This window comes from Corvus hawaiiensis, chromosome 21 (assembly GCF_020740725.1).
Source record: "Corvus hawaiiensis isolate bCorHaw1 chromosome 21, bCorHaw1.pri.cur, whole genome shotgun sequence".
NCBI classification, from domain to species: Eukaryota; Metazoa; Chordata; class Aves; order Passeriformes; family Corvidae; genus Corvus; species Corvus hawaiiensis.
The window spans coordinates 5,324,445-5,344,545 of NC_063233.1; the positions used below are offsets into that span (position 1 = coordinate 5,324,445).

The 20,101-nt window shown below is 56.9% G+C and overlaps 2 protein-coding genes and 1 long non-coding RNA gene across 7 annotated transcripts in view; 1 reads left to right on the forward strand and 2 right to left on the reverse strand.

Annotated features, from left to right (window-relative positions):
• Positions 1-104: 104 nt before the first annotated feature.
• Positions 105-5,386, forward strand: ASB6 (ankyrin repeat and SOCS box containing 6). 2 transcript variants are annotated; one of them, XM_048325792.1, is made up of 7 exons: positions 105-152; positions 1,049-1,284; positions 1,708-1,889; positions 2,262-2,368; positions 2,635-2,743; positions 3,228-3,314; positions 3,493-5,386. In XM_048325792.1, the coding sequence occupies exons 2-7, from the start codon at positions 1,172-1,174 to the stop codon at positions 4,170-4,172; spliced, it is 1,278 nt and encodes a 425-aa protein (XP_048181749.1). In that variant the 5' UTR covers positions 105-152; positions 1,049-1,171; the 3' UTR covers positions 4,173-5,386. The 2 variants fall into 2 exon arrangements, with proteins under 2 accessions (XP_048181749.1, XP_048181750.1); XM_048325793.1 differs by having other exon boundaries at positions 111-152; positions 1,079-1,284.
• A 728-nt stretch (positions 5,387-6,114) lies between these two features.
• NTMT1 (N-terminal Xaa-Pro-Lys N-methyltransferase 1) lies at positions 6,115-9,507 on the reverse strand. 4 transcript variants are annotated; one of them, XM_048325796.1, is made up of 5 exons: positions 9,431-9,507; positions 8,345-8,404; positions 7,377-7,579; positions 6,905-7,157; positions 6,115-6,505 (listed from the first exon to the last, which is right to left on the reverse strand). In XM_048325796.1, exons 3-5 carry the CDS (start codon positions 7,536-7,538, stop codon positions 6,249-6,251), a joined length of 672 nt encoding a protein of 223 aa, XP_048181753.1. In that variant the 5' UTR covers positions 7,539-7,579; positions 8,345-8,404; positions 9,431-9,507; the 3' UTR covers positions 6,115-6,248. The 4 variants fall into 4 exon arrangements, with proteins under 4 accessions (XP_048181753.1, XP_048181754.1, XP_048181752.1 ...); XM_048325797.1 differs by lacking the exon at positions 9,431-9,507 and adding an exon at positions 9,349-9,371; XM_048325795.1 differs by lacking the exon at positions 9,431-9,507 and adding an exon at positions 9,267-9,290.
• Positions 9,508-17,788: 8,281 nt separating this feature from the next.
• LOC125336705 overlaps positions 17,789-20,101 on the reverse strand; it is an 84,946-nt gene continuing 82,633 nt past the window's right edge. Inside the window, exon 8 of the long non-coding RNA XR_007207826.1 lies at positions 17,789-17,953. This is a non-coding gene — a long non-coding RNA (uncharacterized LOC125336705). The remainder of the gene's footprint in view (positions 17,954-20,101) is intronic.

Below are 20,101 nucleotides of genomic sequence, written 5' to 3' on the forward strand. Positions count from 1 at the left end.
ACGCCCCACCGAGGCCACGCCCACCGAACAGGCCACGCCCCCGTGTGACCACACCCACACGAGACCACGCCCCCATGCGGGCCCCGCCCCGGCGCTCCCGGCGGGTTCCGGTTCCGGTTCCGGTTGCGGTTGCGGTTCCGGTGCCCAGGCAGGTGAGGGGCGGCAGGGCCGGGGGTGATCCGTGAGGGGAAGGCGGTGCTCGGGCCGCCCTTCCCTCCCCGTGCTGCTCGGCGAGTTCGGGGCCGGTGGCGGGCGTTGCACTGGAATTTTGGAGCGTTTTTTTGTGAAAACGAACTGGGGTTTATAGACTCGTTTGGGGTTTTTTTTTTTCCCCGCTGTAGTCTGATCTACCTCTTCAGAGGAAGGAGTGATGAGTGTGTTTAATAGATCTAAAAATATATGTATGCAGCCCACTCAACCTGTCAGGAGTGCTGCATACCCATATTCATTTATTTATTTGTTTACACGTACGCGCTAATAATAACACAAATATTCCGGCTGCGAAGTATTGTAAAACAAACAAAGAAACAAATTACTTTTATTTTTTATTAGCTTATTTGACTATTGAACTTAAGTAAAGAATGATAAGGAAATGAAAATGTATGTTTTACAGATCTTTCGTGTAGGTAGGGTCCTGTTGTTCATCCTGCCGGGGTCTGGGGGCTCCTGGCCTTGCCTCCCCGTGGGGTGCGGGGAGATTTAGGGGCTTCCTGGGGTTGCACCCAGTGCGCTGGGGAGTTGGTGATCCCTGGGATGGCTCCAGCCCCCTCTCCCACAAAAACCAGGCCGGGCTTTGCTGGTTGCAGACACCCCGGGGCACTCAGAGCACCCCCAGCCTGCGGGGGCTCGTGGCAGAGCCTCTGCACCAGGGCTTTGTCCCCAGCCTGGGCTCCGCCTGGATGCTGTGCCCAGATAACGGCAGCTTGCAGCTCTGAGTGCAGGAGATAATTTGGAGACACCAAATTGGTGTGTGGGAGGAGATCCCTGCGCTGGGCTGGGCTGCCTTTTATATAAGGAGGGGGGACGCTGTGTTTTCTTCTCTGTTCAGATCTGCTGAAGGCCTTGTTTGTTTGGAAAGGAGAGAAGAGCCCCTTGGAGAGGGGGCCTGGCTGCGGGAGGACAGTGGTGCCGTGCTGGAGGCCCCCGGCGGGCTGGGCACGGGCAGAGCACGATGCCTTTCCTGCACGGCTTCCGCAGGATCGTCCTGGAGTACCAGCCCCTGGTGGATGAGCTCCTGGGGCTGCTGGCCATGCCCAACACGGAAAGGCAGAGCTCCCTGGAGAGGTAACGACAGGGGGCCCAACACCCTGGGGTGTTTTTGGGGGATAGCTGGAGCTCAGGGACATGGCTGAGGTTGGACAGTGTTGGTTTGGGACAGCCCCCAGTCCTGGGGAGCAGCTCATCCCACAGAACCTCCTTTTGCTGCTGTTCTTTGGGAATGTGGAGGTGGAGGAAGGCAAACACAGGAGCTATGGGTGCTCCCCAGAACAGCCCTTTCTGCCTGACTCCTGGCAATAAAGCCTAAGCTGGGGCTCAGCTGAGGCCCTGAAGCTGCTGTGTAACCCCACAAGCAGCAGGTTGGAGACCCAGTGGGTACAGGACCAGAGGGGAGACCAGGGATTTTTCCTTCTTCCCTGGTGCCGCTTTGACCCTTGCACACCTGAGCTGTGTTCACTGAGTAACTGGAGGGTTTTTGTGTGTCTCAAGCCCTGCCTACCTGGACGGTGACAGGAGCCAGCTCTCAGCTGTGAGAAGAGTCCTGGAGAGGGAGACCCACTCCCCATTTTATCAGGAAGGTGTGAGCTATGCCCTGCTGAAGGTCACCGAGCTGGGGCTCGTCCCTGCTGCAGAAATCCTCCTGGAATTCGGTGCTGACCTCAGCTTTGAAGGTGAGGCTGGTGGGAAGGGGGCTGGGCCAGGAGGAACCAGCAGATGAGAAGCTGCCGTGGGCAGTGGAGATAGCTGGAGCAGAAAGAGGAGGTGCTACCAGCTCAGACCACTCCTGTTTCTTGCTGGAGTGGTGTGGATGTGCCTTGTGGAGACCCAGCCGCAAGGATGGACTGAGGGACGCCAGGGACTTGGGGGCTTTTGGCAGGATAGAGTCATTGGAACAGCAGGACCCAGGGTGCGTGTGACAGCCGTGTTTTCACAGGCATCGCTGTGCTCCCAGGGCCCTCCCCAGCTGTCCCCTTCCACTCTTGGCAGGTGCTGGGGCTATTTTGGGGAGGTCCTTTGTTCTCTCTGACTGTTCTTGTTCTCAGACCCAGTCACCTACTACACCCCCCTGCACATCGCGGTGCTCCGCAACCAGCCGGATGTGGTGGAGCTCCTGGTGCACCACGGCGCCGACATCAACCGCAGAGACCGGGTACGGCTTTGCTGCCTGGGCACAGCCAGGCTGAGCCCCCCAAGCCAGAGCTGGTCTGGGGTGTGGGGACAGCCCTCCTGCTTCCCTCCTCCTGAGCCTCACCATGTGCTCGTTCCCCTTGGCACATCCCTGTGCCCGCTGTCCCTAGTGCTCTGATGCTGTGGCAGAAGGTCAAGTTGCCTTTGGCCAAGATAAAGCCCAACAGCAACTCCCTGGACACACTCCCAGTCTTCAATATTTACCAGTGGTTTTTAACTGTTTTGCAGATCCATGAGAGCAGTCCCCTGGATCTGGCCAGCGAGGAGCCTGAGCGGTTGCCGTGCCTGCGGCGGCTGCTGCAGCTGGGGGCCAGCGTCAACGCTGCTGACAAGAACGGTCTGTGTGCCCTGCCCGGCTCCCCCAGCTGAGGGTGGGCTGGGGTGGGGCACAGGGGCTGGGGCCATTCGCTGCTGCACTTGCTTCCTGCTTATGGACGGGTTTGGGAGTTGGGAGCAGGCTGGCAGAACCTCCCTGTGGTTGGTATTCTCTCCTGGTGTGCTGGCTGTGTGAAAAGGGCTGAACCCAGCTCTGTGCAGTCCAGGGGAGGTGGGATGGGGCTGTGCCTCTGTAGTCCTGTGGTGCCCACTTATTCTAAAACTCACTCCCCTGTGGCACATGTACGCACTGAGGCTACCATTAGTCTTGCATGTGTGGCCTGTGACTGTCCCCAGGGCTGGGCACCATCATGGAAACAGTGGAAGGCTCTGCCAGAAGTGTTGCTACTCCCTGTGTTTGGCTGTGGGTGGGGTGGATTGTTTTCCTTCCTGCCTTTTGGCGTGTCACCCTGTTGTCCTGTGACTGACTGACTGCTCCACTGCAGGGAAGACAGCACTGCTGCATGCCCTGGCCAGCAGTGACAGTGGCCAGATCCACAACACTGATAGCATCCGTCTTCTGCTGGAAGGAGGTAAGGAAAACCTTCTCCCCTTTCTGGGCTGGCTGATTCTTTGTGCAGGACCAGGCACTGCCCTCCCGACTCCTTTATGTTCCCACTGGATCAGAGTAAAGCCCAGGGGTGCTGGAGTTGGTGCTGGCCTGGCCCCATGCTCTACAGTGTCAGTTACGTTCTCTGTCCCTTCCTGCAGGCGCAGACGTCAGGGCCGCCACCAAAGATGGTGACACCGTCTTCACCTATGTCATCTACCTGCTGGGAGAGATGCCCTACAGCCGCACCGACGAGGAGGCTGAGGACATCGAACGCTTCTGCTTTCGTGTCACGCAGCTGCTGCTGACCCACGGTGCCAACCCCAGCGAGTGCCCAGCCTCAGAGTCCCTCACACACTTCTGCTTAAAAAGCTTCAATGACTACTTCCCACTGCTGCGGTTCTTGCTGGAATCAGGTGCTGCCTACAACTGCTCCCTCCATGGTCCCTCGTGCTGGTCCGGCTTCCACATCACCTTTGAGCACCTCTGCTGGCACCTCAGTCGCTTAGACGATGAAACCTATTCCACAGACCTCATCCAGAAGGGTCAGACTCTGCTGGAGCTCATGATGGCCAGTTCACAAGCCATCCAGCTGCCCAGCAATTTTGAGGTCAACACCAGCAGCTGTAGGTCCCATGGGGAGAAGGTCCAGACTCTGTTCTGCTCTCTGAAGCAGCTGGAGCGCTCGCCACAGGCACTGAAACACCTCTGCAGGGTGTTCATCCGGCAGCGCCTGAAACCATGGCCAGTGGATGACAAAATCAAGGCTCTGCCTCTCCCAGACCGGCTGAAGTGGTACCTCCTCATTGACCACACTGCTGCTGGGCACGAAGACCTCTGAGCCTGACAGTGCCTCTCTGTCTGCTCCCTCCACAGTCCTGCTGTGCCTACAGCCACCATATCTCTGCTCTGGGACAGTTTTCTCTGCAGGAAGAGGTGCTGCCCATGGAGTCCTTCTCTGTGGCATTCTGGGGGATGTTTTTTTGGGCACAAAGTCACACGTGTTTGTGCAGGTCTCATTGCTCTGGGGCACACCATGGGGAGGCAGGCAGAGCTCCTGGGCATGGGGGAGCTGGATACTGGGGCTGATTTGGGGGGAGATTAAGCAAAGGCCTGGGGTCAGGATCAGTGGGTTGGGGCTGTGACTGGACAGGCAGCCTGTCCCCTCTCTCCCAGCCCTGCCATGGGTGGGTGATGCAGTGCCTTAGGTGTCCAGTGGAGTTGAGAGATGCCTTGGGGTGCTGGGAGAAGGAAGAGGTGTTCTGGCATTTCTGCCTCTGATCCTGGTGGTGGAGGCAGGTCCAGCATCATCCTGTGGGTGTGGATGCCTTCCTTGCTCAGTGCGGACTTCTGAAACCGGGGATGGGAGTGAAGGGAAGCGGGGCTGGCAGCAGTGCCTGACTGCTCCACACCCTGAGTTTCTGCACCCCATCCTGGCACAGAGGACCATCCACCAAGGACATCTCAGAGCTGCTGGGCTCCAAAACACACAGACAGATGTTTCCTAACTTTGTGGTGTGCTCCCTGTGCAAGGATGAGGAATGGGCAGCCAGCAGCTGAGTGCCTTGTGCCTCCCTCCCCAGTTCTTGGCTCTTTCCCTTGGTGACTGCTCCCAGGATCTTGTTCTCCAGTGCCTCCTTCCCAGGAACAAGAACTTGCTGCACCTGGAGGGCTCGTGTTCCAGCCTTGCCACAGCTGCCTGGCTCCCCTTTCCAGGCACCTGCTTCCTCGTGACGTGCCAAAGACTGGCCACAGAGCTGAGCCCCACACAGTTTTGTTGGTTTGTATTTTGTTTGTCATGGGGGACAGATGCAGGAGATGAAAAGAGGGAAAAAATCTGTTCTGATTAAAGACAGTTTGTATCAGGTGGATCTGGGATTTGGCTGCAGTGCCATTGCCCTCCTGCCAGCACTGAGTTTGACCCTCTCCTGCTCCATGGAACTGGAGCTGTGCATCCTGATGAACTGGTGTTTAAAAAAACCCAGTAATGTGATAAAATTCTGCCCTGATGTCTGGAATGGGAACTGAACAATTAAATGAGGCCTTTTAAAATAAAACAGTGTTTTTCCTGCAGGAGAGGTGGGGTGGAGGACAGGGATGGGGGGATGGCTGGAGGGTCGAGCTGCAGCAGACTCTGCACCTGGGCTCACCCCTGGCATGCTGCTGTGCCAGCGTTGGCCACCTTGGGCCAGTGGCCAGACTTAGGTAAATAAAGGAATATGGCTGAAGAGGAGATGGGAGTGTTCAAAGCCAGGTGATGGTGTGGAGTGCTGGGGGAGCAGCTGCAGTGTCACAGTGACAGAGCTGGAGGTGACGGGCTGGAGGGGTCTGGGAGCAGCTCAGACCACACCAGTGCACTCCCAGGGCTGCAAGGCTTTGTCTGGAGGAGGATGTGGGGGACTCAGGGTTACACACTTAAGACAATGCCCATGTAGGAAACCTGCTCAGGGGTTTAAAGGCCCTCAAAGCCCCAGAACCTGGAGTTGCCTCCCCACTCCAGCACAGGGAAACAGCAGAGGTTCCTCCCCTTTACCTTGCCCAGCTCACTGCTGATCAGCAGGAAGGGGTCTAACACCCAAGCAAAGAATGGAGCCCAGATCATCCCAAAAGTGCACCAAGCTCCTGTTCATGAGCCCCACACTCACAGGAGCCCTGTGCACTGCAGTCAGCAACCTGCTGCTGCCCATAGATACCTCGTGCATGGGAGACCCTCTTGGTCCTGTCCAGAGCCCCCGAGGGTGGCACAGAGCCAACATGCATCCGAAAAAGCCCACGTGCAGAAGTGCAACAGCAGGAAAATGTATTTGGCAAACACCTCTTTTCACAAACAGCAGCAACTTGGAAGACAAAGTCCCGTCCTTGTCACCAGCCCCTGGAAGGGGAGTCACGACACGGGAGAGACCTTCTCCTGCTGCCCTCATCTCATGGCAAAGGTGTAGACGTGGTAGATCTCATCAGGGAAGTTCTCCTGGCGCTCCTCGGCCAGGAGGTGCAGCCCAGCTCTGCGGATGATCTTACGGACCACGTCCAGGTCCCGGCAGACGCTGCTGTCCACATCGTCCATGATCACACCCTCCTGAGCCATGTTGTCCTTGATGACCACGATGCCGTTGGGCCGCAGGCCGGCACGGCAGCGCTTCAGGAAGTCAGAGAGGTGGTTGTCAGTGAGATGTCCTGGAGGGGCAGAGCAGTGGTTAGAGGGCACAGAGTGACCAAGGCAAGGAAACCCAGAAGCTGCATTTAGAATCCCTCCTGATGCAAGTAGCCAAATACTTGAGCCATTTGCAGGGAAAGCTTTAGCTTGAGGGCATCCAACTTGTGTCTCACTACTCAGCTCCATCCAACCCACACCTCCGCTCTGGCCTCTGAGGGCTTGGCGGAAAAGACCCTTTGGGGAAAAAGTACAGTGCCCCTCCATGGGATGGGGGGCAGCTGCCCACCCCAGGCCCCCACCCATGCTGTGATGCTCATCCTTCATGAAGACCTCAAGCTGCTCTCCCCAGTGCGTAGGGCACCTGCCCCTCAAGGGAAGGGGACAGGCTGGAAAGACCCCGCAAGTGGAGTGACCCTCACCGATGACCCACTGGATCCAGATGACATCATAGGAGTTTGGCTCGGGGCTGAAGTCCTGGAGGCCACAGCAGAAGTAGTTGCGCACCCGCCTGCCCTCCTCGCCCAGGTAGCTCTTGGCCTTGGTGAGGAAGTCCTCTGTCACATCCACCATGTCCACTGTCTTGAAGAGGGGCAGCAGCAGCCGCTTGGTGATCCGGCCAATGCCAGCCCCGCAGTCCAGAGCACGGGTTGTCCCCGTCCGGTTGGGGCCATCCTGCAACAACGACCGTGAGGGGCTGAATCCCACTGTGAGGTACCCACAGAGGACAAACAGGACAACCACACAAGGCAGGACTGGGATATAGGGAATCCATTGCAGGGCAAAGGTCTCCTAGCATGTAACAGAGGATCCCATGGAGCAAGTCAGAGGGAAGAGCCCAGCTCCACACTAGAAGGGTGGGGTTTTAGGAGCACAACAAACTGTGCCACCTACCCGCAGAAACCTCTGCAGGAACTTCCTGGAGCTGTTGATGTCGATGCTGGAGATGTGGCCATAGCCCCCCAACATGCCATCCACCGTGGCGGGCACATCCTTCCAGTACTTCTCCGCCTTGGAGTAAAACTCAAACTCGTTCTCCACCACCTCGCTGGTCATGCTGGCCAAGGGCACGCGCCCACACGGGACTCGCTGCTCCCCTGGGATGGGAGAACCCCAAACCAGGGAGGAATGAGTCAGCTCTGCCAGTACCCCGCATCTGTTTATCACCCCTTCCCCCTCCCCAGGGCTACTGCAAACTCCAAAAACATTCAGCTGAGAGCAAGAAGGAACAAAGATCTAAATCCTGGTATTTTCTGGAGACCAACAAACCCAAAATCCCTCCCTGGGCAGATGCCTCAGCCAGAACAGGCATGGCAGAGCCCTGCTCAGCAATACACCCAATTATATGATTCTTTTTTAAGGCTGACCCACCCTTTTCACCTCTTCTGCCTCTCCTTTCCCTGTGTTAACATTTTACAGATTACATGTTTATGTATGGCGACAACCCCATCAGTCACCTCCAATTACATCTGGAGTTGCTAAAAATTATCCTGAGCACCTACCTGAGGATTGTAAATCTCAGCCGTGACCATAAGTTAGATATTTGCAATATAATAAAGTCAAGGTATAATCAGCAATACAAGCTATAAATCCCCCCCAGGCATCTCATAATTCAAACCACTGTGGATTTGATTAACTGCACTGGGGATTAGAAACTAGATTTAAGGTGGCCAAAGGGTAAATTCAAGGACTTCAAACACCTTTACAAATAAAGAAATATATAGTGTTCGTGGCTTGAATTTGCTGGCAAATATCCCATTAGACACAAAACCTTTTCTATAGCAGCTTAGACAGGTTTGGTGGCCCCACGTGGCCTTGAACAGCCTGGGGATAGGAAAGGGGGACGTGGCATCTCAACTTACAGGTCACCGGTGGAAATCCAGTTTGGCTCAGTGGTGCCAGGAGCCGGTCTGCGCTGTGATCTAGGAGCAGAGAAGATGCAATTTAAGTGCCAAATCACCCCTCCAGCCCTGTAAGCGTGACCGTGGCCTGAGGAAACCACAGGTAAGAGCCACCCCAGCCCCACAGACATGCTCCTGGGGAGACTGGGGGACAGCTGCTGCTGATGCCCCTTAGCTCAAAAGCTGAGCCATGAGTGTAGCCAGTGCACAGAGGGTTCTGGCTCCACTTTCAGCAGTGCTCCTGTCTGATCTCACAAGCTGGGACCCAGGCTCACCCTCCCGGCAGTGTCCGCATTCCTTGGCCCTGGGTTTGGATTGGTGAGACCCTGGTGACTCATTTTTCAGGGTCACAGGCTACCAGCACAGGTGGAGAGCACCCAGCACCCAGAAGACGGCTCTACCCACCTCCCTTAACCCGAACCTAAACCTGGAGCCGAACCCTTCCTGCTGCCCCGGGAGCCCCTGACACGCGGCCGGTGCCCGTGGAGGTGCGGGCAGGTGAAGGCCGGGACTCGCCCCACGCACCCCGCAGCCGTGGGGAAAAGGTCACACGGCGTGGGGGGGTCACCTCAGTGTGGGGCCCTCTGCCCGAGCCCGAGGGCGATCGCAGGCCGGGGAGCGGCAGGGGAAGGGGGTGCGGGTGCGCGGGCGGGGGGTCCCCAGGACGAGGGGAGGGGGGCTGTGGCTGTGCCGCCATGGGGGGCACGGGGGTCCCGTCCCGGGCCCGAGGGGTGTTACACCAGCCCTATGCGGTGCGAGGGGGCGGTCCCCGGTGCAAGGCCCAACCGGGCCCTTTCGCCTCCCGCCCATCGGGGATAAGCCCTCCCCCGCGCTCCAGGCCCGCGGTGCTGTGGACCCCGCGGGCCGCCGGGTGCAGCCCTACCCCGGATCCGGCCCGGGCAGCTCCTCCGGCCCCTCCCCCCCCCCCCCCCTCCCCCGCAGCCGCGGCCCGGGGAGGGACGTGCCGGTAGTGCCGGGGGGTGCCCGGTGCCGCCGCTCCCGCCGCTCCCTCGGGCCGCGGCCGCGACCCCCGGGCCCCCCCGTTACCTCCGGCCGCGGCCGCGCGCTGCCCCAGCACGGGACGGGCGGCCGCGGGGACCAACCAGGCGGCGGCGTGGCGGTGACGTCACGGTGACGTCACGGGACGGGCCCTGCCCCGCTGTCCCACTGCTGCCCGCGCGGGGGCGCTCCGGGACGGGGGTCGGGGGTGGTCAGCGGTGGGGCGGACTGGGATGGACTGGGATGGACTGGGGCGGACCGGGGCGGACCGGGATGGATTGGGACGGACTGGGACGGACTGGGACGGACTAGAACGGACAGAGATGGATTGGGGCGGACTGGGACAGGCCGAGCAACCCAAGAGGTACCGCGCGGTTCTTGAGGGGCAGGCTGGCACGGGAGCCCGGCCGGGTGGCACCGGCGTGGCAGGACTTGGGGTCGCCAGAACAAGCAGCCGCGGGAGTGTCCTGGCCGGGCTACCCGCGTGTCGCCGTCCCAGCTCCTGCTCCTGCCCCCGGCCCCGGCCCCGGCCCCGGCCCCGGCCCCGGCCCCGGTCCTGTCCCGCCGTTGTCCTTGCCCCCGTTCCTTGTCCCGGTCCCGTCCCATCCCCTCCCGCCGTGTCCAAGTGCGGGCGCCAGGGGGCGCTGTTGTCCCGCCGTTGCGCCGCCGCCGCCGCGGGAACTTCGGAGCGTCCTGAGGGGAGCGGGGCCCGCTCGTGCCCGGCACCGACAGAGCCCGGTACCGACAGAGCCCGGTACCGACAGAACCCGGTACCGACAGAACCCGGCACCGGCAGAGCCCGGCACCGACAGAACCCGGTACTGACAGAGCCCGGTACCGACAGAGCCCGGCACCGGCAGAACGCGGCACCGACAGAACCCGGTACTGATAGAGCCCGGCAGCGATAGAACCCGGGAGCGCCAGAGCCTGGTACCGACAGAACCCGGTACTGATAGAACCCGGCACCGACAGAGCCGGTACCGACAGAACCTGGTACTGATAGAACCCGGTACCAACAGAACCTCGTACTGATAGAACCCGGCACCGACAGAGCCCGGTACCGATAGAACCTGGTACCGGCAGACCCCGGCACTGACAGACCCGGTACCGACCGACATCCCCCAGCACTGGCCCCTCGTATGCCCCTTCACGTGCCCACCCAGTGCCCAGTGCGGGCACTGGTCCCAGTGCTCCCAGTGTCCCCAGCCCTCCCGTGCCCTCCCTGCCTGGTCCTGCCGAGCCAGCATGGGGAGCTGAGGCCCGACGGGCTCATCACAGCCGTGTCCCCCTCCCCAGTGCAGCTGAGACCATCCCCTTTTGGGGTCTCATCCCACCCCGCGATACCCTCACCCCAGCAGGACAGGGTTAATGGGACCTGGGGGTGCCCAAGCCCTTTGGAAGAGGATTGCTGTGGGGACAGTGACAAAGCTGGGTTGGCTACAGTCGTGTCTGTGGGGAATGGAGGCTGGCATGGATTCTCTGGTGTCTAATATGGGCTGATTCCTTCCCTCACTTTCCCCAGAAACTGAGTTTCACGAAACCTGTAGGGACAAAATCTGCATGAAATCACTGAACGCTATCAGAAGGCAGTGGCAACAGGGGCAATGCTGCATGGGCACAGGGGGAGAAGGGCCCGTTCCCAGCACCCACCTATCCCAAAATATCCTAATGGCCCAAGCAAGGTCTTGCTGTCCCAAAACAGAGCTGCTCACACCATAGCCATCCAGAAATCCACGGCAAACCAGGATGTGGCTTCCGGGACAGAGCCCCTTGCCATCCTTCCATGGGACATATGCAGAAGGGGAGTCCCCACATTTGGGCAAGCAGCCATCACCCTGGGACAGCTTTTGGGCCCCCAGGTCCCCTGAGTCCTTGTGAAAGGACCTGAGTGTGCTGGGGACAGCAGTGACCTGGGCTGGGGGCTGAGACAAGGAGTGTGTGTTTAGTCAACTGCAGAGCAGGGGACACAGTCAGAGCATCTCTATGCACAAAAAGCACTGCTTGCACCCCACTTTGTTTTTCAGATTTTAAAGAAGCAAGGCTCTTTGTCACCAGGGAGAGGACACTGAGCACAGGGTGGTGGCACCTCGCTGCTCACAGGCAGGAGGGGTGTTTGGGAGGTGCCTGGGGGTGAGTGTCCCCATGCACAGGCACCTGAATGACCCAAACCCACCAGTTTTCCCCTCACCAAAGCTGCCGGCAGCCATTGCATCGCTCCAGTTGTCACCTGTGTTTTCAAGCAGGCAATGGGCACCTGCATCCCATCCATGCCACCTATTTTCCATGGTGCCTGCAGTATTTGCTCCCTCTGCTTCCCCAACAAAAGACACTTTTATCCTTCATTTCACTGAGCTGCACTGGGGCTCCTGAAGACTCTTTCCATTAAGCCCCAGCCACCTCCTCCATCCTTCCCTGTTGCCAAAACCCTTCATGATGGCAGGAAGGGAACGGTGCTCCCATCCCTTCCAGGGGCTGGGGCTCTGCTTTGGCCCCTCAGATTACAAGGAAACCTGCAGCAGTTGCCTTAACTCAGGGACAGATCTTGTTTGCAAATGTTCCTTTTGATTTTATATTATTATTAATTTCATTAAGGTAAGAGAGTGTGGCTGAAAATTAAAAGGAAAACTGAACTGAGTGTCCTTGAGCTCACCATGTTCCTGAGCCCAGCTGAGGGTTAGGGTCCCAGCATTGAGGACTCACTGTCGAGTCCCACTCTCTGCTGGAGACAGGTCCAACCTTGGGGCCAGTTTGTGCAAAGCCAAATCTACAAAAAAGAGTGGCAGCAGCAGCAGCCACAGCTCCAGCCACGCCGCAGAGCCTCCCGTGCCCTCCTGGGCTCAGCTGCCTCCCCGTGGTCACTGCTGCTGGGAAATGCTTTTCCTCTGACGGGTTTCAATCTTGTCACTCAGTAATTCCTTGTGCAACGAGACAGAAAACACCCCCCAGACCCCTCTCTCCAGCCCATTTGTTTCCCTGCACACCCTCCCTCCTGCTCCCACTCACTCACCACCTTCCAAGGCAATCATGGCGCTGCGATTGCTCTTCAGGAATATTTTTTTTTCTTTTCCCCAGGTGCTTAATCACCCTTATTACCCTTTTCTGATTAATTAATTCTAATTAATTTTGCACTATCATTTTTGAGAAGAGGTGACCAGGATGGCACATGTTGTTGCAGGTGATTTGCAAGGCAGGTCCTGCAGCGCCGGCACAGCCCTACCCTTGGTGCCGTTTAACCCGGGCCCAGGTGGGCACCTCCTGGCCCGTGTGCTGCCATTAATGGCAATTAATAGGGCACTGAAACCTCCAAGGCCATGGGAAGAGCCCTGAGGTACTTTCCTGGGAACCACATGGGATGTTCCCATCTCCTCTGCTCTGCCTCAGCAGCAGGGTTGAACCCTGGCCGAACCTGCCCCCATGTCTGTGTTTGCCCAGCTCCTTCAGCCACCTCTGCTGTGCCATGGCCAAGGCTTGAGAAGTCAGAATTAATTAGGTCAGGGTTTCTCCATGCTCTGCCAAGAGCCACCAAGGCGCTCAGAGACACGACAGAGACACGGATCCCTTCGTGCCAGCCATGCTCCATCACCTCTCATCTTCCAGCATTGGTGCCAGCCCCTCTCCAGGTACCAGCAGGGGCTTCACCTGTGGCACCCTGGGGCCTTTGTAGCCAAAAGCTGACATGGTTTGGGTGATTCTACCCTTAAACACAGATGTCTTGGGGACAGAAGTCATTGTCCCTTTGCTGTTTGTCCCAGAAGCAGCCCCTGGTCTGCACCTCATCCCAAGCACCCAGCGAGGAGAGGGGACATGGGCTGGGAGGCTGCAAGCACACTCCTGCCCTTATCAGGGCTTCCCATGTCCCTGTCACCAGCTACTGGTTGCTGTCCTCAAACAGTCTGGAGCTGGTCGGGCACTTCTGCTGGCCGGGTGTCCACCCAGCATGGCTCGGGGCTGGGACCGTCCATCCCACCTCGCTCCCTCAGCTGCTGGCTCTCATTAGGAGGCTGCAGCACCACCACCAACATTGCTGACCCTCCCAACAGCCCAAAATATAAAAAAATGCATTTATTATACATAGTATAAAAGGTGTGATAGACAATAAACTGCATGCTATATACCAGCTAGTAGATAATGGGTATAGTGAATATATTATATATAAATACTATGCAATGTGTGTATAATATTGTGAATATAACTGTGTATATATGTGGATATATACACATATATAGTGTAAATGGACTATTTATGCCTATATATATTATATATACAGCATACCATATACACCATACATATATACACATGTATTTGTGTACCAGATTGACAGATATAGGTATATGCAAATATATAGGTACACAAAGATATATATATATATAAATATATATATATTCACACATACATACATATATAAAACATATTTTTATGTGTTTGTATGGTGTACATGTTTTGGTGAGGGGAAAGAGGGAGAGAGAGGGAGTACATATGTGTGTGTACATGTGTAGATCACTCTGAAGCTGCCCTGGCTCCCTGGCCAGTGCAGGGCAGTGAAGAGGAAGAGGAGGGAGACACAGAGGAAAGGCACAGCAGGGAGGGAAAGAGAGAGAATACAAACTGCTCCAAGTTACAAACGCTCCCCTCTTTGATTAATTGTACTTTCTGTTTGATAAATGTTACTCATGAGTATAAAATATGCAAAGCACTTAGCAAGTGCACACTGTTTAAAGAACTCAACTAACTAAATTAAAATTCGATGATAGAACAGAGCTGCTGAAGAGCAGCGTGGCAGCGCTGTTTGGGGAGCCAGCCCTTGGCCACAGCCATGCAATCCTGCCTGTGCATCCCTCCCTGGAAAACCCAGCCATGGCACCACCCAGCCCAAAGGGGAGGTGGGTGAGTTTGGTGAGGCCATGGGCGGGGATTTCTGGTGTGGTCCCCAGTGCCCTCGTTGGGTCCCTGTGGGGTGGTGAGGGGCTGTGAGGGGCCACTCCAGAGCATCCTCACCCCCCAACCCCAGTGCAGGGCTGTCTGCTGGCTTGGATGAGGCAGGGATAAATTGCTTTAATTTCTAACCATTGCATCCAAGCACCCTGCTCCAGTGACCCAGTGGCTCCAGTCTACCACCCCAACCCCCAGACCAGGGGTTTTCTGGCACTGGTGAGCCCCAGTGTGGCACCCCACAATCCCACCCTCTGCCCCCCTCACCCTGAACCCCCTGAATCACCCTGGGGAGTGACACCTCCCTGCACACTCTTTGTGCTATATCCTTCCAGCCCATTGAAGAAAAACAACTCAGCCCTTCCTGGCTTTCCCAAAATGGCAGCTGAGCCCCCTCAGGTGACAGGGAGACCCCCAGCATGAGACCCAGTTCCCCCATGAGTCCTGCCAGCTCCTGTCTCTGCCCCAGCTCAGGAGCTGGGGGATGCAGGAAGCGCTCTGAGGAGGATGAGGTGTGCCCTGGGAGGATGCAGCAGGAGGATGCAGAGGGAGGATGCAGTGAGAGGATGCGGAGGGAGGATGCAGTGTGGACACCGAGCAGTGTCCCTGGCTCCCAGTGCATGGCACGTGCCCGGCTTGCACTGGCCACGCTCCTCGGCCTCCCGCTCTCTGCCATCCCATCATCCCAGGTGAGCAGGGCTTGCTGGAGGCGGCTGGGCTTCGAAAGCAGCAGCAGCAGCTGTGTCAGGCAGGTAGCAGCTCCCTCCTGCCTGCAGTTGAGAGGAGAAAGAAGGAGGAAAACCTGGCCTGGATCTGGCCTGACTGAGCTCTTCCCTCTCTGCAAAGATTCAAGAAGCCCACTGGAGAGGTTTAAGTCGCTGGATGACCCACAGGACCCCACGCCACCATCACCCTGTCTCACAGCACCTCACTGGAAACCTAAAAACATCCTAAAAACAGCCTTAGCTCTGATGGAGCTTCAAGTTCATCATTTCTGTGATGCCAACAAACTCAGACAGAATGCTGGTGCTGATGGGTAAAACTCTTCAAGTCTTACTGCCATGGGATACTTTTTTACCTCCTAATTCTCCTGAGCCTCCTCCCAACCCTCCAGCCAAGCCCAGCTCTCAGAGCAAGAAGATGTGGGCAGGGAATGAGCAGGACAGAGGGACTTGACCAGGGGAAAGAGAATCTTTTTCTCCGAAGATTCAAGTCTTCACTAGGTGAAAGAATCCTTCTGCAAGGCATGACCCTACACCTCCGATGGGCAGAGACTAAAATAATCCACACTTTGCAAAACTTCCTGGGAGATGAGCTGGTGTGGCACCACAAGGCGCTGCTGCGGAGCCAGCCCCGAGCCCAGCCCCGAGCCCCCGGCGCGGCCCCGGAGCCCCTGGCACATCCCATTGCGGCACGGCCGATGCCGCTCTCGGTGGGAAGAAGCCGGCTCAGCTTATCCTTGCAGTTTGAGCAATGATTTCGCCCCTGTGAACCCACCCGGCTGTAAATCCTGGCACAGACAAGCCCCAAACATTCATTTCAGGCAACGCAGTTTGTGTCATCTCGGCATTAGCATTCGCACTCTTATTAATTAATACTTGTTAAACCAAGACTAAAAATAAAGCGCTCGGCTCCCCGCCTCAGCTAACGCCTCTTTGCCCTCGCCCGGCAGCACGGCTGGGCTGTGGCGGGCTCAACACCCAGCTGCTCCCTTCTCCAGAGCCAGAACTGGAAGAAAAGGACTGTGTTGAAGCAGGAATCCTGCTAAAGGAAAATCGCCCCTTTCTGCACCACCTTGGTGGGACAAACCAGCCTTCCCGACCATGGTTTTGTGTGTGGAGGGAGTGACAGGGACAGCAGTGCACACAGCATTTAACTTCTTTTTTTTCCATTCCAGCTTCTGAATTTGTTTTTCTTTTGCTGCCCTTTTTCTTCCTGGGCTGGGCCGGCTTGGTTGCACTTCCCGTTCAGAGCTGATTTAATTTCCCAGGCAGGACATCCTGGGAGGGCTCTTGTTCAGGAAGGAAATGGTTCATCGAGGTGGGCACAGGTGGGCGCAGTGCCTGCACACAGGCAGGTGCTGCCACTGCTGCCTTCAACAGCATCCAACAGGCAGCAGCTGCTGCAAAAGTCCCTTTTTCCTGCCTGGGACTGGTACTGCCCATCAGCATCCCTTCGGATGCAAAGCAAGTGACTGCACGTGTGGGTTTGTGCTGCTGCTGGGGCACCTGTGGAGGAAAAAAGGGCCTGAAATGGGGGTCAAATAAGCTTTTGGGGAACCTCGGGGTGAAACCTGGCTGGGTTTGGGCACAGGTAATGGTGCTCCCCACCACACTCCACCCAACCATTAAACCTACCAGGCTCCATGTTTCCTCTGTTCCCAATTTCCCAAACTCTTGGGCCCCCTTCAGACCTCAACTGAGCAAAGAAAGCAAATTAGACCAAACACCTTCCCACATAGATTCTAAAGATTACATATTGATCTCCAGCACACAGACCTGTGGAGCACTCGGAGCCAAGGCACAGTGCTGGATGGACGAGGCTGTGCCAACCACAGCTGCTCGGTGCTGGGGAAGGCAGCCTGGCCCGCAATATTTAATAACATTAGTGGTAATAACACTAATAATAGCAATAATAACAACAAGAATTTGTTAGTTAATCCTTATTAATGAAAAACAAGCCTGCAAATTTACGCAGCTCCAGGAAAATCCCAGGTCACCAATCTGCTTGACCGAAACCACCAAACCTTGTAACACTTGCCCGTTCCTCTGCCTTGGATGCTCTTCCCAGAGCCCCTTGGCTTTAATTTGCTGAAGAAGGCCAGGCTCCAGCAGAGCAAAGCTGGAGTTCAGGATGCCATCCTCCTTTGCTGTGCCGTGGCAGCCAGGTGTGGATTTGGGGGATAGCAGATGTGGATTTAGGGAGTGGAGGGGCTCCCCGGCCCGGACTGTTGGAAGGAGAAGTTGATGACCAGGTTTCCCCCAAGCCTGGTTGGGTACCAGGGCTGGCAGCAGGAGCAGCACTTGGGGATGCAGCGCAGCTCACACGCGTTGGGAGTGAATGTTAATGGTGCCGAGCTCCTGGGAGAAATGATCAAATTCTTTGAATAAAGCAGGGAGGAGAGGAAGGGGAGGGGGAGGAAGGGAAAATAACTCCACAGATTAATTCTGCTGATGAAAATGAAAATTGGGCATCGCTGAACCAACCCCAGAATGAGCAGCTTCAGAGCCACAGCTCACCCTCAGCTGGGGTCGGGTCTGCCTGAGCTCCTGCCTGTACCCCCAGACCCCCCAATGGGTTCAGCCATCAGGTCCTAACGCTGTGAAGGGATGTGCTAATCCTGCTGTGAGCATCCCCCCTCCAACAGCATTCATCTTCATCCCTGGTGCCTTCACCTCACCCAGCTTTACTTGCCCAGAGGGCAAGTTGGAGCACCCAGAATTGTGAGGTTCATTTCAATACCAAAGGTTAAAAAAATGAAATGTTCTGAGTTTTTAATTAATTTGTATTAACTTCCCGGGGTTTGAGCCTTTAAAGACTTGGTTTTGTCCACTCTGGTCTCTGGTGAGGGTGGCTCCAAAGGTCCTCCTGGCCCAAAATGAAGGCAGAGACTCAGCAGCGATCACAGGACTCTGGGAGCTGCTGCTTTAAAAAGAAAATAAGGTAAAAGTTTGGGAGTGGAACATGCCATGAGCTGCAGGATCCAACCCTCCTAGCCAGCAGCTTCCTCCTGCTCTGCTCCTCTTGGAGCTGGAAAACCTCCTGTGGAGCCCAGGAAGTCCCATGGGAGGGAAGTGACTCCAGCATTCCCAGGGTGGCTCCCCGGGCTCAAAGGGACTTTCCTTGGCTGGAACCACCGTGGCCACATTGGCTGGAGCTGTGGAGGGCACAGGGCTCTGAGCTGGGGGGCACAGGGAAGCTTCAAAGCTCTGTGCTGGGGTTGGGGCTGCAGCAATCCCCAGGGGGACACCCATGGGTGGGACTCCCCTGCACGTCCTGCTCAGCTGCACCCCACCTTCCCTCCTGCCTGCGCTGCACCGCCAGCCAGCCCCTCTCCCTGGCTGTGACTTCATTTTGATCTCGGGCTGCTTCCCTCCCTCCCTTCATCCCTCCTCCCTTGCTGGCTGCTGCCAAGTCCGCAGGTTCCCGCTGTGACCTTGAGCTGGTTTCTGGAGCCGGTAGTGGGTTTCTTAAAGGAGCCATGGGGTCTCCCACCACCTCCCTCCTGCTGTCCCAAACTCCAGCCCAGCCCAGACACGCACTGGCCCCCCTGGGGGTGGGGGGGAAAAGGGAGTGAGAGCAGGGGGCCCCCAAGGGCACAGAAATTGGGAGAGGGTGGAAGTAGCCAATTCTGTGGCTGCAGAGTCACAGCTTGGCCACACTCACCACCAACTCCTGCGCATTCTCTGAGGTCAAACAGCCACTGGGAAGGGGGTTCCTGGCCACCAGTCCCAGCTCTGTACAAGGGGTGGAGAGGGCAAAGCCCTCAGTTGTGCATGGTACCCAGAGAGAGTGGTGGCGTGGGAGGTGTGGGGATGCTCGGGCTGGTGGGGGTGCACCCACCTCCCAGCACAAAGGATGGTCAGTGGCCCTCTCTGGCTGTGCCGTGGCCCTTAAAGCTCCACAGCCTCCAGCAGTAGCAGGGAGAGCTTGAAAGTGCAGGTGATACCAACTCCTCTCCAAAGCCAAGCCACGGGGCAGATGGCAGCTGTGGAGAGATGCTCCTGGTTTCCTTGCTGGACCACGTGTGTGTCTGTGCCAGCACCGCATGACTCACTGGGAAGCTGTTGCTTGCACCCAGCAGTGGGTGTTGCACATAAACTCCAAATCCCATGAGCATCCCTCTGCCCCATGAAAGTGAGTGGTGCCTGGAGCCTCAGCAGGACAGAAACCCTTCAAAATGCCCTCACTCCAACTCCTAAAGCCACCTCAAACCCACCCAGGAAAATAATTCCGCAGGTTAAACCCCATGTGGGAAGTGGCACAGCTCATGGGGAGTCTCAGTTCTTGGGCTGAGACTGAGAAGCCAAAAAGCACCTCAAAGTGCAAACAGCTCCAGTGTGGATGTGTACATGGAGACTCTCCCGGCAGCAGCAGTGGCCTGGTGCTCATGCCATAGAGGTTTTAAGCTGTGGTTTAGCTAAGCTGGGCAGGCTGAGCTTCCAGCCTTGCTTGCCCAGTCTAAAAGCTCCATCAGCCGGAGAGGACCCCAATCAATAGGAGCCTTCAAGGCAAGTCATAAAACTTTGAAATTATGCAGGCAGCTCTCAGTGCTCTGCAGCAAAGGCAGTCTTTAATTCATGGGGATGGTCCCGGGGAACCAGGGAGAGGGCTCTTAAATAAGGGAGAAGAACAAGGGGCTGCACTGCTGCCACCTTCACAGGGTGTACAGGGTGTGGATGGGCTTGGAAGGTGCTGCAGTGACAAACGCACAGCTGAGCCTTCCTCCCTGCCCTGCCCAAGCACCTCATACACAACCCACTGGAGGTGCTGCAGAGATCCAAAGGTGCCTCCAGACTCCACCTTGGAGCATCTCTCAATCCCAGGGAGATACTGAGCACACAGCATCCCTCTCTGCCGCCTCACAGGTGCAGGGATCATGGGACTCCATGGTTCTGGGAACCCCAAAACCAAGCACTACCCTGTGAGCTGGAAACCAGCAACACCTTCTGCCTTGGACATGGTGGCTCGTAATGGCACAGGAAGGAGTAGGAAGGGGTGTTCTCAAACCCCTCTATTATAGATACGAAGAGGGAAACTGAGTCACTGCAGAGTTGCAGAAGCAGAAGG